The sequence below is a fragment of the Vespula pensylvanica genome, chromosome 1, assembly GCF_014466175.1.
Source record: "Vespula pensylvanica isolate Volc-1 chromosome 1, ASM1446617v1, whole genome shotgun sequence".
Taxonomy (NCBI): Eukaryota; Metazoa; Arthropoda; class Insecta; order Hymenoptera; family Vespidae; genus Vespula; species Vespula pensylvanica.
In genome coordinates, this window is record NC_057685.1 from 17,312,255 (window position 1) to 17,329,284 (window position 17,030).

At 38.9% G+C, this 17,030-nt stretch overlaps 2 protein-coding genes and 1 long non-coding RNA gene across 8 annotated transcripts in view; 1 reads left to right on the forward strand and 2 right to left on the reverse strand.

The window, feature by feature from the left end:
* The window catches only part of LOC122627590, a 189,577-nt gene that overhangs the window by 75,586 nt on the left and 96,961 nt on the right, over positions 1–17,030 (forward strand). The window lies entirely within an intron of this gene.
* LOC122627570 (protein vein) overlaps positions 1–17,030 on the reverse strand; it is a 227,212-nt gene that overhangs the window by 68,339 nt on the left and 141,843 nt on the right. The window lies entirely within an intron of this gene.
* Positions 8,086–10,376, reverse strand: LOC122627574 (coiled-coil domain-containing protein 96-like). Its single transcript, XM_043808801.1, has 2 exons — positions 9,871–10,376; positions 8,086–8,359 (listed from the first exon to the last, which is right to left on the reverse strand). The coding sequence occupies exons 1-2, from the start codon at positions 10,080–10,082 to the stop codon at positions 8,344–8,346; spliced, it is 228 nt and encodes a 75-aa protein (XP_043664736.1). The 5' UTR covers positions 10,083–10,376; the 3' UTR covers positions 8,086–8,343.

Genomic DNA, 17,030 nt, shown 5'->3' on the forward strand with positions numbered 1-17,030 from the left:
TCTCTCTCTCTCTCTCTCTGTCTTTACTTCTAATTTATATTTTTATCTCTTTTTACCTCTTTCTCTTCCCTCGTCTTTCTTTAACTTTTCCCTTTCACTCCGACATAGCTACATACATTTAAATCGCACAGAACGTACCACTTATACGAATTCTGATCGTTAACTAGAGGAACAGTCTTGTTTGAAACGTATTCCTTTGAAAAATAGAGAAAAAAAAGTTAGTTATTCGATGCGGCGTGACAAGTGAAACGGAGAAAGATCTAATTCATCGAATCGTTCATACGTACGTATTTCGCATCGTTCTACTCGTACTCGATTGTCAGTCGTCATATTTGATCGGCATTGATTTATATTTCATAGACCCTTTCATTGATCCATATAAAAGTCAAAAGAACTGACATCGTTGATAACTTTGATACGAGTACGAAAGATTTCTTTGTTTTATATCAGCGATATAATAAAATTGGAAATAATACGAACATTGGCAAATGTGTCATCACGACGTATTTATATTTATCGTGATGTGATAAAAATCGAGATACAGCTTGTGTATGTATCCATGCATGTATGTATGTGTGTGTTTGTATGTAAGTGCCTATTAAGCTGAGAGTCTAGACGGAGTGTCGATTTTTGCCAAGGCACCAAATTAGAAACTCTCTGCTTCTACGGCCCTCCACTGACCTCTCTTCCTTCTCTCCCTGTCGCTTTCGTCTTCGTCGTCTTCTTCTTTTTCTTTTTTCTCTTCTTCTTTCTCTTCATCTTTCTTTTTTCTCTTTTCTTCCTCTTCTGGCGACTCGTAAATGCGAGCATGTGAAATTACTTAAAGAGGATGAACAGACGAAACTACGATCTCTTTCTTTGTTTCTCAATCTCTCTCTCTCTCTCTTTCTCTTTTTCTTTTTCATCCTAAAGGATCCATATTTATCCTTATATGTTCTTTAAAATTTCTTGATCATACCACGAAACAAGGTGGTAACAAGAGAGACTTTCGCCACAAGAGAAGTCCGTTATACGCTTCGGATGAAGTTAAGGGTAGTAAATTGGTTTAACCGTCCAACGTTTGGCCCTCCTTGCAAGAGGGAAATTGCGTAACCTTTACCCACGGCTTAGGGAATTCGAAGGTTTGCGATGTTATTATGGGTCTACTTCCTTCGGGGAGACCGCGTAATTTCGAAACGATGGAGGCTTTCGTTCGAGGTTAATGGAAAGATTAACGTATAGCTATAAGATATATAACGATGAGTAGACAAGGTAAGCCTTGTTAATGTGACTTCAAAGAAATAGATTAACTATAGGTAAATATTGATTATTGATTTATTACATTTAACGCGCAGAGAAAAAGAGAGAGAGAGAGAGAGAGAGAGAGAGAGAGAGAGAGAGAGAGAGAGACAGAAACGATATAGTTTAATTCGATCGTCAACAGCTTAGAAACGATCTAAAGCTTATTAACGCGTACGCAAAACTTTCTAGTTAGATCGAACAGAAATCAATAATTCCATTTAACTTCCATCTTGTTTATGAAAGTTCGTTCGCTTTAGAAATAGGTGACGGTAAGTTTAAATGACATTCGACGGCAACCTTTATAGTTAACTCGTTAGCTTTCATATCCACGCGCGAAAGTTTTCCATGGGTGCATACATAACTGTCTATGTCGATAGATATATATATACGAATGAAAAATAAAGAATACAGCAAACTCAGGAAAATTTGCTTACGACGTATAAAAGAAAATAAGCGTCGATCCATTAAACGGTTCACACGGATATCTTTCTTTTATTCGAGAAGTGCACCGGTTCGCGGATTAAATGCGACTGCCGAGTTAATGCTCCGTGGTTGCGATAATTCAAGGCGAAACGCGTTTAGCGGAACGCAGCTGTGGTGATTAGTATCGAAGTGTGGTACAGCCTCGTACACGTACATAACAACATATCCAACATACACGGTATACGTGTACAAACGTTTCGTAACTTTTCGGATAATCGTAAGATCGATCGAAATGAGTTCATCCTCGACGAGATATCGACGAAATATGCTTCAAAGGAAATTCGATAGTTACCCGTACGTTTCTCGAAGAGAATGATATATCATATCAAAGTGAAGTAGGAGGAGAACGGATTAAGTCGGATTTACACTATTCCCATTTGGAATGAACAGGATAGATTCAGGACTTACAACGTTCTCATTCCGCACAGCTTTTCCAAACATGTTCTAAGGAGAACGAGATAAATCATGCTCACGTCTATTCTACATCTTCTCCTTTTCCAACACGCTTCTTTTGACATCTTAGCGAGTCAACTTTTTATTCTCTTACATTTTTTTACATTGCAACGAGGAAGAACGAAAAGAAGAGGAAAATGCAAAAACAAATAATAATAATAATAATAATAATAATAATAATAATAATAATAATAATAATAATAATAATAATAATAATTAGTATTATTATTATTATTATTATAGTTACAAAATATATCTGAGAAATGGAAAGAAATGATCTTAGGATGATTTATATCTCCTATAAATGAACTAATCTCGTTCCAGCGTCGTTATTTTCATTGCTCTTTTTTCTTTCCTCTTTTTTTTTCTCCTTTCCTTCCTTTTTCTTTTTCTATTTCATAATCGTCCACTTAACAAAATTGAAGCGAGCGTTGAAAAGCGTATTCGTAAGTAGGTACTGTGACGGGACAGACCGCGCGTGCACGACTTGTGACTTGTTTGTGAGTTTCGCGAGAGGTACGAGTGGAAAAGCGGGAAAGAATAAGCGAATATTAACGTTTATTATATTTCTTGTTACGTCCCCCTTCCCTTTCATAGAATTTTTCTTCCTTTCGTACTACTACTCCGTCTGTCTCTATCTCTGTTTCATTCTTTTTCTTCTCTTTTACGTTTTCCCTCTTTCTCTTTCTCTTTTTCTTTCTCTCTTTCCAGTTTTAACTGTCTCTCTTACTCCAAGCGGACATTTTGGTCCCACGCGCAAAATGCGGCTGCCGGCCGTTAGAAAGGCGTCCCGACGCTGGCGCCTCTGCCCGGGCATTACGCTTAATTTGCTTTCTCGGTTCTCCCGGCAGGCACTCTTTGCTTCTCTCTCTCTCTCTCTGTCTCTCTTTTTTTTTCGCCTCCTGGCTGGGCTTTAAATGAAGTCGCGATGAAACGACGGAACGAGAACTCGAAAGAGATGGAGAGACTCGATCCCGTTACGGAACGTTGCTTTAGCACGAATTTTTCTTTTTCTTTTTAATTTTTGTTTCTTTTTCCTTTTGCTTTCTTCTTCTTCTCCGTCTCTTCTGTTTTTCGTCCTCTTCCCTCTTTCCCTCTTCCCTCTTCTTTCCTCTTCTTTTCCTTTTTTTTCCTTCTCTTTCGGAAAATGAGTTTTATACCGATTTTTTTATACCATTCGACGCCTCGTCCTTTTTCCTTCCCCCTTTTTCTTTTTTATCTTTTTTATACTTTATTCTCATGAGAAAGATAAAATGTCACAGAACTTATCGTATCGCGCGTGTAGGTATCACTTTTTACTTTTTTCTTCCTTTTCTTTCTCCTTTCATTCTTTTTTCTCTCTTTTTATTTTTATTTTTCGAGGAAACTTTTTCCATGGGAAAATTTTCTCCCCATCGAGAGGAGGGAAAGTACGTGGAATAGCTTCCATAAAAGAGAGATCGTTTCAAAGGTGGCAAGTAGTTATCGCGAGAAAAGAACGACGTTCACCGTCATAAATCAACGTGGTGATTACGAGCGATATACGATATTCCTTCGTTGTAATTCGGACAAAGAAAGAGAGAGAGAGAGAGAGAGAGAGAGAGAGAGAGAGAGAGAGAGAGAGAGAGAGGAAAAAACAGAATGCTAGTATGATTTTCAGAAGGCAATGCCAAATTTGTGTTGCGGTAGGATGCGTGGAAAGTCGATGGATCGTCTTGAAAGCAGAAACTACGTCCAAACGGTGGACGTACCGTTACGAATGTCGAGAAGAACTATTAGTCTTGTAATGGAAACAGCATGTCGTGGATAAAGGAAGCAAGAGACTTACATATATGAGAAAGAAAGAGATAGATAGATAGGTAGATAGATAGATAGTTAGATAGATAGATAGATAGATAGATAGATAGATAGAAAAAGAGAGAGAAAGAGAGAGAGAGAGAAAGAGAGAGAGAGAGAAAGGGCGAGACAGTAAGAGGCACCCTTCTGTTTTTCTTCCATCCAGTAGATGTAGTTAATGGTCTTCTTTTGGGTGGCTGCCTTGCCGAGTTAATGCTTCTGCTGCCTGAATGGAGTCTCCTTTTCTCGTTTCCACTCTCCCCCTCTCTCTCTCTCTCTCTCTCTTTTCATTCTATTTCTTCCATCTCTTTCTTTACAACGTCCACGTTGTCCTTTCGTTCGTCCCCTCCCCCTTTCTCCTTTTCTTTCTTTCAACGGCTCTTGGACCTTCGTGTAGGCATTTTTCCATCCATTTCTGGATGATGTCCCCAGTAAAAAGAAAGAAAAAACGATCGTATCGAGCAACATGACAGTCACCTTTCGAATGGAATAAGAATGGGTGGCGTTGCTTTTTTTGGATAAGGAGAAATGCGCGGTAGGCGCAATTCGATCGGAAAATTTGTTACGTTGGCACGACACGATCACGACTTAGGGACTAGACAAGGCGACGCTTGCTTTCTCGGTAGCCAAGAGACGAAGAGACTCTCCCGAACGAGCGAAGCGACTAATTTTAGTCGCGACAGCTCACTTGCTGCTCACCTTCTCTCTTTCCACTTCGACGCGATATTTTTGTTCGGTCCGATTCTTTCCCTCTTTCGATCGGCGTATAAGAGTAAACGAGGAATTCGCGTATAGCTTACTATCGAGATATCGTTACATTTTATCGTATCTTATTGTTTCTTTATTAAAATATATATATATATTTTTTATTTATATTCATTTATACATACATATGTATATATTATATACATTCGTATAATATGAAACATAAAAAGAAGAAAGCCAAATCTATCGTTCGTTTAAATTATCCTACCCGTTGATAGAACTTTGAAAGACAAATAGGATAGAAGCTTTAAAGACTAAGCGAACGGAATTTCGTTGCACGGTAGTGATTTGCAAACGTTATGTTAGTCGAAAGGAACACGGCTAATCGTAACAAAAACGAGTGGTACGAGCGGGAAATATGTCGGACGGTTCAAGTTTTGACGCGACTCGTGGACTAACACGGCGGATTAAGCCGATAGACGTGGAGACGCATCGTAGATGAAGGGAAAACAGACTCGACGCGTACCCACGAGGAATGTTCCTCAGGAATGGTTTAGGATTCAAGCCCGGGGGATCTCAACTTCCGTCGTGGCTTCTCGTTAAGCCGCGTGGATTTTCCTACGAATCTCCGTTCCATCGAGACATCGCGCGTGCTATACTCTCATCGAAACGAAACGATTCATATATATATATATATATATATATATATATATATATATGTATGTATATATATATATGTACTATTTCATTCTCCGTCTATCTTTTTCACTTTCTCTCTCTTTCTCTTTCTCTCTCTTTTCTCATAACTTTGTCTTCTACTTCGCGAAAGGCGATAAAACATTTTGATAAGCGCCTACTGGGAACACCTTCGTATATAGTATCTTTCACATATGTTCTCTATTATATATATATATATATATATGTATGTATGTTTGTATGTATGTGTATACACGTATATATGTTGGCAATACACTTATAAAGTCTAGATTAATCTCATTCTATCGAATTGCACGATACGCGATATAAAAAAATGTTCTCTTTCATTTCGTATTTTAGCTCCAGCTTTTTTTTTTTTTTTTTTTTTCATTCGTTTATTTGTTTCCTTTTCTCTATTCTGTTTTTTCCCCTCTTTTCTTTTTTCTTCTTCTTTTTTTTTCCTACATAAAATGTTCATTAATTTCTTCTCGTTACGCTTCTGATGTTTCTCGAAAAGTTATTTTACAAAGAGTGTTATACTAACAACTTGTAATTTCTCCGAGGTAAAAGGAAAATCGGATTACTTTGGAATTAGTCTTTGAGAAGGATTCGAAAATTTCGAAAGAGATATTAGAGCTCTCGTCGTCGTGGTTTGGTTTCCTTTTCCCTTTCTCTCTCTCTCTCTCTCTCTCTCTCTCTCTCTCTGGCTTTTTATTTCCTGTTTTCTTTCTTTCTTTCTCTCTTTCGTGCTTCTCTTATAAGGGCGCATGCTTCAGGGAAAAGACCTTTGATTTATGACGCCGCTTTTCCCAGTTGCCACTCGCCTTAAAGGGCGATTCTCTGTTCGTCGAGGCGAGCTATAAAGGGTGAGAGAACTTCTAAAATAATACGGCCTCGACGATAGGAGCTCTGTTGCAAGCGCAGGTAGTCAAAAGCTTTCCCGTTGGTTCCCTCTCGCATGCTCACCGGGTTATAAATACTGTGACCCATCAATGGCGCGTCTACCGTCATTCAAAGCCAGGGAAAGGCGTAAGAGAGGGGTGAAACACGAAGAGGAGACTCGAGGAAAGCGTGGAAGAAAAGGAGAAACAATAAAACGTCCTTAGAGAATTTACGTTTTGACTCATACACATCTACGTGCACGCATACATTCTCTATTTCTCTCTCTCTTTTTATTTCTTCCTTTTTCTCTTTTTCTGTCTGTTTCTCTCTCTCTCTCTCTCTCTCTCTCTCTCTCTCTCACTCTCTCTCCCCTTCTCTCTTTCTCTTTTCCATTTTGTTCGTTTACGTGTAATGTCGGATGACGCGATTTCATGGATTTACATAGCTATTTCATCTCCGTTTGTATCCTACGATTCGAACTTTATCTTTATCTTATTCAACGCGAGAAAAAAGAAGGAACCGAATCGAAGAAACATCCTCTTCCTTTGTTATTCCTATCGATCCTTTTATCCATACAATCTTCCTTATTATAACATTTTTTTCTTCAATTTCATTCGCCTCATTGGTTATATTATCGCGAGAATATTGTCTGAGATAAACAAAAGCAAAAAAAGAAGAAGAAAAAGGAAGAAAAAAAAAAGGCAAAAAAGAGAGTAAGAGAAAAGAAAAAGATAAAGGAGGAGAAAAATAAGAGGAAAAAAGGGGAAGAAGGAGGTGGGAAAAAAAATGGGAAGGAGAAAGAGAAAAAAGAAAACGGGCAAAAGAACTTCATCGTTAAACGCGAGCACAAAGTATCAAAGAGAGAAAGTAATAAAAGGCAAAGCCGGTGAAAACTGCAACAACGGCGGTAACAGCGCTTTATTTATTTCGCTGAAAGCGATCGGCCCTTTCCTCCCCATTCCCTTTTCTTTTTTTTTCTCCCTTCTACCTCCTTGTACCCCTCCTTTTCTTTTTCTTCTCTTTTACATTTACTTTCGTGGTTTGACTTTCTTCTTCGGATGTGCCATCGCAATCGTCGTCTTAACGTCGTAGTCGTTTCTTTTCTAGACGCGGAAATCTCCGTCATAAGAGAGTGCGCGTCATCTCGAGCCACTTCTGGATCTCGTGCCCGCAGTCTTACTCACTTTTCTTAACCCGATCGTGTTATAACGAGCCTCGTTCGCCTAGTTGAAAAGAGAAGAAGAAGAGAATCGCGAATATGTTTTTTTTCTTTTTTTTTTTTTTGCAAAAAACTGTCTGTTCAAAACCATATCGAACGTCTAATAAATCGAGATTAATCGTTTTTCATTTTAGTATCTTCCGTACTCTCCTATTTATTTTTATTCCGAATTTTTATACCATATAACGTTGAGAAGGATATTCGATTAGGGTGGTAAGGTGAAAGAAGCGAGGGAAAGTAACGTTGCCGTTATAGGACACTTCCATCGAAGATGAAATACCATTTCCATTTAGTCTTTAACTTAAGGATGGAAATAAACTTCGGTAGGTGGTATGTCAAAGCGTCAGGATAGTTTAGTTTTCGAGTTGCCATCTCTTTGGACAGATTATCAATATTACTTCAACGTTTCATGATGGCATTTGCACAAGTTATGGATGGCATCTATATAATTGCAGCATTTCTCCTCCTCCTTCTCCTCCTCCTCCTCCACCCCCCTTTGTCCTCCTCCCCCCTTTCCTCCCCACAGCCATGACAATGACAACGATATGGATCCTAGGGAACATAGGGCATAAAAGCATAGTTCGCTTATATCTTGCCTTCGTGTACTTTCCCTAATTAGGCTTGGTTAGCTTACCAGCTATAATTAATTATTAATCCATGGAGTACAAAGGCATCAATCTATGTGGCTTCTCTAACCACGTCCTTGTAGATCCAACCCCTCTATTTCCAACCAACGGCTGCATCATTCGCCGGAACCATAGCGCGAACGTTACCTACTTCCTCTGCCTAGAAAGACGCTCGAACATCCATTATCCGTCTGCCACGTTGTTGCCGAAATAATGCATAATAATGCTTAATTCTTAACTCATTCTGAACGTTTATTCTCGAATTTATTTGTTTGCTACTTATTTGAAGTAGTTTTACGTACAATAGAAAATATCAGAAAAGTACGATTCGATATTGCTCTTAATTAATCAACGATAATTAAGCGTATTAAGAATAATATCGATATATACATATGTATCTGTGTATGTGTGTTATATTAATTAATATAATGACTTTAACGTTCTTGTATATACGACTACTTCGTCGTCAAGCCGTATTAACGTTTGATACGTTTCAATCAAATATCGATCCTCGTGCAATAGATATAAACGAGAAGAAGCAGTAACACGCGTAATTGAATATTTTCAATTTTAGTTTTTCAACGTATGAAGTCTGTGCAGATAATGCTTATGTTGCTTGGAAAAAGTAACAATCGTGCGATACTTCCAATTCGTTTAACAAAGATCAAAGGTAATGGAAATACATACATACATACATCGATACAATTTCACGCAGCTCGAGCTTTCTCTATTTAGTTTTACTCGTTATTTTAAAAAAATCGTTTATTTAACGAGCATCGAATACGTTTAAAGATTAATTAAATTGCTTTAATTCTACATGCTTTCGAAACAAACGGATAGCTTGTACAATCTTCGTTATCGTTCTCATTTATATGCATATACAATTAAGAATTTTTTTTTGTTTTTTGTTTTTTATTCATTTTTTCCTTGCTTTTTCTTTCTTTTTCTTTTTTTTTTCTTTTCTTTTCCTTCTTCTTCTTTCTTTTTTTTTTTTTTTATCAGATTCCACATACAAGAATGACAATGGGTAGATAAATATCGAGCAATTATATTCGCTTAAATCAATTATCCGTTAAAACGAACTTCTTTGTTTCAATAATCCCAATCGTACATATTCTCATTTAGTCGAATAATTGAGATTCTATCGCGAAAACGTTGTCGACGACGTAACCATTAATCGCGTTTTTTTATACATTTTGACCACAACGTCGGCGATCGGAAAGACGGACATAGAAAAAATGGAGAAGCAGATATATTCCCATTTGGACAAGAGCTTCGCGTCGTTTTTTTTTTCCCATCGGTCTCAATGAATAAATAAATAAGTAAATAAATAAATAAATAAATAAATAAATAAATCCAGACCGTAACAGTTCCTGGTTTACACAGGAATACATTGTTAACGCTGTTATAAAAAAATAAGTAAGTATACATCGGTAGTGATAGACAAATGTAGGATCGATAGAACTATAGTTTCTTTTTCCCCCTTTTTTTTCTTTTTTCTTTCCATCTTTTTTTTCTTTTTTTTTCTCTCGTTTTTCTTTTTTTTTTCTTTTTTGATTACTTCGGTAGATTTACTCATTCCTAGAGATTTTCTTGTTGGACGCGAATGTGTATCGAAGTTACGAAGAAGAGAAAGTTCGGAAAGTTTCTAACAGGAGGCACGGTAAAGAGCATGATATAAATTTACCGCGGTGTAAGGTTCTTACTCACGCATTTCTAAGCGATGTCTCGTAAGCTTGGCGCACCCTTGCGCACTTCTCTTTCCTCTTTTCCTTCGGATCGTTTTCGTATTCTCCTTCTTCATCTTCATCTTCGTCTTCGTCTTCGTCTTCGTCTTCGTCTTCGTCTTCGTCTTCGTCTTCGTCTTCGTCTTCGTCTTCGTCTTCGTCTTCGTCTTCGTCTTCGTCTTCGTGAGCGAGCATGCCCGTATTTATTTAGATTCGCGACAAGGTCCACCATCTCTTCTTCTTCTTCTTCTTCTTCTTCTTTCAACGATGACTCACGTTTCTACGCGTACGCATGCGACAGGAGAACGAGAACGAAAGTAAGAGAGATAAAGATACGAGTAGAAAGACGAAGAGAGAGAGAGAGAGAGAGAGAGAGGGAGAAGAGTAGTTAAAGAAAAGAGGCGTACGAACAAAGTTTGTAAGAGTGAAACAGACACGAAAACAAACCGACTTATCTTCGAGAAGAGTTTGAATACGCCTTTATTTCTCTCTCTCTCTCTCTCTCTCTCTCTCTTTCTTTCTCTGTGACACACTCTTGCTCTCGTTCTCTTTCTCTCTCTTTTCCTTCTAATTCGTCGTGCTTGCCAAGACGTGGCTTAGATTTAAATCCGTCCGTTTGAAAAAGTACGCTCTTCTCTATCTAACCGATCATCCGGAAATACACTATGACCGTTCGAGTATTAATTCTACGAAACAACAAAGACGACGACGACAACGACGACGACGACGACGACGACGACGACGACGACGACGATGATGACGATGAGGACGATGACGATGACGAGAATGACGATCGCGAAGTCCTTTCGAGGAAGAACTGAAGAGATTCTCGAAAATTTGCTCAACTTGAGTGTGTCTATATAGATCGAAGGTATCTTTGAGATCGAAGAGGTATGTATATTCAAAGAACGTAAGAGATGTCAAAGATAGACATTATTGAAACAACGAACGATTGTTTTCGAAGGAAATTCAATGGTGGTTACTATCGATTTTGTAGGGTAGTGAAGTTTCGAATTTTCCTCGATTGAAATAGTTAGGAGCGATTACAGTTTCTCGGAATGGATGTGATGTAGGTAGTTAGGTAGGTTGGTAGAGTGGAAGGATATCGTTGAGGTCGAGGGCTTGGTTAACTTCGATGGACGATGCTTGATGATCAAAGTAAGAAAGAAAGAAAGAAAGAAAGAAAGAAAGAAAAGAATAAAGGAAGGAAGGAAGGAAGGAAGGAAGGAAGGAAGAAATAAAGAAAGAAAGAAAGAAAGAAAGATAGAAATAAAGAAAGAAAGAATAACTTCCAGTCGAGGCTCGAATTCTCTCTGGGAAGTCGTCAAGAAAGTACTTGGCTCGGCGTCTTTTTCGTTAGATAGGAGTGGGAGTGGACGAGTAAGCGAAAGTGCCGGCCAAAGTGGATCTTCGGTGGGCAAAAAAGCGGTCGAGGAGCGAAGGGAAATAGTAGGGGTGAAAGTAGAAAAGAGAGAAAGATGAGAGGGGTGGAGTGCATAGGTGGACAGTTGCGAAGAGGAGCAAGCCGCTGTGCTTGGTTCTTGACGAATCGGGGTCTAACTTCTATGTATTTGTCTGTATGTGTCTACACATACACACTCTCTCTTTTTATATATGTATGTATGTATGTATGTATGTATGTATGTATGTATGTATGTATATATATATATATACACGACGCGAACTAAGATTTTCAGAAAGATCGTGGCGTACCACCCTCTTGGAAGCAGCTCGATGCCGAGGCAAGCTCCGACGAGTTGGAGAGTCGCAAGCGAGTACTTGAAAGCTCTCCAGAGGACTTCACCATCGTGGTACTTCATCCTCGCTAAGAACTGTACTGGATTCTTATTCCACCACCACCACCACCATCATCCCTCTTTCTTCTTCTTTCGTTTCCTCTTTTCTTTTTCATCTGGACCGCAAAGGAGTACACCCCTTGGAGTTTCCAGTCGAGACTTTTGTTCCGATAGGTCGCTGCGGACGATCTTTTTCCAGTCAATGTAAAAATCTAACCTCTCCTGCGAACTCTGCAAAAATTTTCTTGGCATGGTGTCAATCAGTCCGCAAAGAGATGAAATATTAAGAGAACGCGATAACTCGTGTATCGAGAAAAGTGCATCGCATTGTTTTGTTGAGACCGTACGACGACGTACGTATCTACGCAAATGAAATTGAGGGATACTCGAGATAAAGTCATTTAAAATAGCTTCATTCGGTTGGTATTCTCTGCGAGAGAATACCGCGAACGCGTATCTAACGCATGACGCGTGACGTGTGATGTTGGAAATGTGAAATTCATATTTGCGAAACGTATCGCGAACGGACTCGTACACATCACGTACATATCTACCTATCCGGTCATGTTTCGAACATTTTGAACGGTTAATAAACTAGGTATTATAAAAGTCTGCGTATTATTTTTACAGCAAAACAAAAAAAGTACACGAACATAGAAAAAAGAAAAGATATGAAGAATTAGAAAAATCTCGAGACGTCTAAAGAAAATTCCATTTCTATCTTTCTCTCTCTCTCTCTCTCTCTCTCTCTCTCTCTCTCTCTCTCTCTCTCTCTCTCTCTCTCTCTCTCTCTCTCTCTCTCTCTCTCTCTCTCTGTCTCTCTCACTGAAGAGAGCTCGACGTCGTTGACGTGACAAAAGAAAAAGACAAAAAAAAAAACAACAAAAAAGAAAAGAAAAAATTAAAGAAAAGAAAAAAAAAAGGATCGGATGGTGGAACGAACCAGTGGTTTCTCATTTTTTTTTCCCCCATAAATATTTTATTTCTGTCCGACAGCCACGTCGGCTTACCGCAGTAGTAGTCGACCGGGTTCGCGATCTCTAGCGTGGAAAATTGCCACTTGATTTCCTCTCTCATCTCTCTATATCTATCTTTCCTTCTTCCTCTCTTCCTTCCTCTTCCTCTCTCTCTCTCTCTCTCTCTCTCTCTTTTTCATTCTATCTCTCTCGTTCTCATACGTTCGAATTCTCGAGTTGGTTCGTACTTGCAGTCCAGCCTCGTTTTCCGCGCGAAGGAGCTCCGCCCGGAGGATAAACTCTCCGATATGCCGGCCCTGGTTGGATAACTTCCAAGGCGCGTTACGATCGTAGGAGGACGTTGTCTGAGTAGCAGAAGGTTCGCTGAGGATCGAAGTAACTCTCGAGGAACACCTTGCACGTCTCTCAGGTATCAGCTGCGGCAGACCCCTGCGGCAGAACTCTGCCTTCGCTTCCTTTCTTTCCTTAGAAAGGAGAAGGGAGAAAGAGAGAGATATAGAGAGAGAGAGAGAGATGCAGAGAGGGAAAAAGAGAGAGAGAGAGAGAGAGAGAGAACCGACTTAATCGCGTTTGGCCAGCTTCCAGTACACGAGCAACCGGCAACGAGCGGAAGCTACCATCCCCATCGCAGTAGCAACTGTTATCCAAAAACTACCAGCACCGTTCTTACTTCGCGTACCACGTCCCACACTTAATCGTTAATTCCCCTCTTTCTCTTTTTATTTTTGTTCCTTTTCTTTCCTTTTTCTCAACTACTATTCCCACACCCTTGGTTTATCCAGCCCACTGAATGCGATATTCCCTTCTTTTATTTCCACCTTTTTTATCTATTTCTTTCTCGGTCCACCGCGAACCAGCCTGTGTTACCTCCTTTATTTCTGTTTTTTTCTTTTTTCATTTTTTTTTCTTTTCTTTTCTCTCTCTCTCTCTCTTTCTTTCTTTCTCGCTTTCTTGCTTTCCTTCTTTTTTTCCTCTTCTTAAGGGTCACCCTAATTCTATGAGAGGTCTATCTAAATTACTTTTGTTAAAGACTCTTTTTCTTTTCTCTTTCTCTCTCTCTCTCTCTCTGTCTCTCTCTACTTATGCGAGAGTTCAGGATAACTAAATTGGTAGGGAGATTATTGGAAAATCGATTCGTTTGCTTTCAATTTTTCTTTCGAACTAATTAAGTCCAAGGCAATGTTTTCTGTTTAATGATCAAAGTCGAAAATGAGGATCATTTATCTTATCGAAAACTATTAATTATCGCATATTAATCACGGATAATATCATCAACCGAACCGCGATACGTAATGTGTATCAACCGTAGGAATTTGCGGGACATTTTCTATCGGTATACACCGTTGAGCGCATTTCCCATAATTACAATGGCTTTGATGAAATTAATACGTGGAAGCAACTGCGTGTCTCTCATCGCATATTACAACGAAGCCGATAAAATTCGAGCCCTTCAATAAACGTCGGGAAATAATTTTATGACGTCCTATTCGAAAAATTTACGCCTTTTTTTTTTTTTTTTACCCCCCTACCGAATAATCGATATAGCTTCCACACGTAGTACCGAAATTCGTCGTTTATACTGAAAGTGGAAGAATATGTTTTCTTTTTGTCTTTTTTATTTTCTTTTTCATTTTTTTTCTGCTTCTCTTTTTCGTTCATCTATTCGTATTTACTACGTGAAATCGTGGAAATATATACTCGAGTATAATATAGACTATTGTACGCGTACGTACGTTCTTATATGTTCCTATATACATATATACACACACACACATATATATATATATGATATGTATGTGTGCCCGTAAATATATATAGATATATACATATTTTTCCATTCGATTTGTTTTTCCATTTTCCCTACGGCGTTCTGGCACCGAACGGCCGACGTATCCTCGACAAAAATACACTATATTTGTTGTCGGTTATTTTTTGCCTACTCCGATAATAGGTTAACGACCTATTCCTTTTTCGGTCGAAAATTTCGGGGAAATAGAATATCGGTTCTCTATAATTTCGTGGCGAACTTTATAACTCGGCGGTATCCGTCTGTTCGGGTACGTATCTCGGTCGTTCTGTCACGGATTTTCAATTACGATGCCATTGAAAATTCGCAGTATAATCGATGGTGAAACCGAAATGAAATTATATGCTTCTACGTAATGGCGGTGCCGTTTGCAACGGCGCGATGACCCGGGGCACATGGAAATCGTCTAGCACGTAGATATGTATCTGTTCATAGGAAAATACATTGAAACGATTCTGACATGACAGGAAAAGTAGATTTCAAAGATTGGATTTCTTTCCTCTGTGTAAAGGCTATGCAACCTTATCGATTATTGATGTATATCCAAAATCAATCGGAAAAATTAAAGATTAGTTAACTACGATAAAACGTTCGAATCGAGAATTTTCTTCGATCATGTCTTCTTCAACGAAAAATTATATTACCTTTGTTCTTCCTTTTCTCATCGATAGTTTAGGTAAATATTCATAACGCATCCAGTCGATGATCGAACTTTGATTTTCTCGTAGAACGTCGGTCTCCTACAAAAATCGATTTTTTCCTTTCTTTTCTATTTTTTTTTTTTTTTTATTTTCGTACCTACCCTACCAAAATATGGAAAAATACGTTCATCGTGAAATAAATATCAGAGATAGTAGATACAGAGGGTATATGCAAATCTCACCGTTTTCTCTATTCCTTTTATTACCGGCGATTCGCGAAGCTCCGAGTATCCGCAGTGCGTAGAGGAAAATCCCGCTTGTGCCTCGCGTAAAGTTGCCCGAAGCTATTCTATGCCATTGAGAGAGAGAGAGAGAGAGAGAGAGAGAGAGAGAGAGAGAGAGAGAGGGAGGGAGAGTGGGAGAGTGGGAGGGAGGGAGGGAGTAGTGGAAGTTGTAGGAGATGGTGGTGGAGGAGGAGGCGGAGGAGATGGCGGAGGTAGAGTATGTATGTACGAGCTTTACGATCGTACAGCCACCCGGAAATGACGCTTCCAAAGGATCAAGCGCGTAGCAAAGCTCGAGCGGAAATATAAACGGAAAAGCGTGTTAGTTTTTTTATTTTTCGTTTCCCCGAGAAGATAAACACACGTCCAGTAGAATCCTTCCTTTGTTCTTTCTTCGTCGAAAAAATAAATTTCTTATTTATGCAAACTCGTTGATAGCGGTAGAGATTATGATCGTTCGATTTCATTTATCAGTTATCGACAATTCGTAAGAATACACTATATAAATAATCGAACGAAAAAATTCACGACTCGACGAAGGTTCGATAACATTCGATTCGATTGGACGAATTTAATAGACAATCGTTGAAAAGAATGATTTGAAAATTCATTTAAACGATTTCCCACGTCCGAATTCGTTCTACTATTCGTATTTTCATTACAACAACGTATGTCGTATTCGTCGTATTCATAGAATTTCTCATTTAATTCGCGTCGACGTTCTATGAATGCTTTATTTGTTTCGTATAATCCTTTCTGTTCGGTCGAGGATTAATAATAAACGAGGAAGAATCTATTCTATATATCGATAGTCGTCCGGACCAATTAAAATCTTTCGTACGATAAAATTTCTCTCGTGAGAGGAAGGTTGGATATATGCAATATATAATAACTTGTTGCACGGTTTTCAACCTTAAATCGATGTATCGTTGTGAAAATAGATTACGTTCGTGACCGAAGTTATGGGATGACATTTTTTGCTTGTCCCTCGGCATCGCTGTGAGGTTTACCGATGTGCCGATAACAATATGTCTTACTCTGCGTCAAGGTGAGAAAGAGGTGAGGAGGGTAAAGGTAGGATAGAGAGAGACAGAAAGGAAGAGAGAGAGAGAGAGAGAGAGAGAGAGAGAGAGAGGCAGAAAAGAAAGAGAAGAGGGGAAGAAAAGATCGAAGAAAAGATCGAAGTCTCGAGAGATTAGAGCTTCTTTCGCATCGTTCCAGCTTGCAGCCAAGGCTCGTCGTTCTCTCGTCTACCTCACCTCGGGCATTTTGCCGTGAATTTTTCAGGCTTTTCGTGAGAACCATTACGCCAACCGCACGTCACGTCATCCGTTATCCGTCATTTAAAGAATTTTTTCTTCCTCTTTTCTCTCTTTCCCTTTCTCTCTTCTTTGCAAGCACGTCGTTCAAGCTCCTTCGCACGCTTCCGTAAACGAATCGAGTCGCACGAATACTATTACACTCCTCGTCGTTTCCTCCCGACGACGTTAACGTTATTTTAAACGTCGGTACGTTATAGCAATTCCCGTGTAAAAATTATAAGCGACAGGTACGAGGATTAATGATACCAGAAAAACAGTTATTATTTGTAATCCCTATATATTATATGTATATTTATACATATAATATTGAATGTAT

Excerpts from the sequence above, each read along its gene's own strand:
- LOC122627574 (XM_043808801.1), bottom strand. The coding sequence starts at position 10,082 with ATGCTCGCTCACGAAGACGAAGACGAAGACGAAGACGAAGACGAAGAC.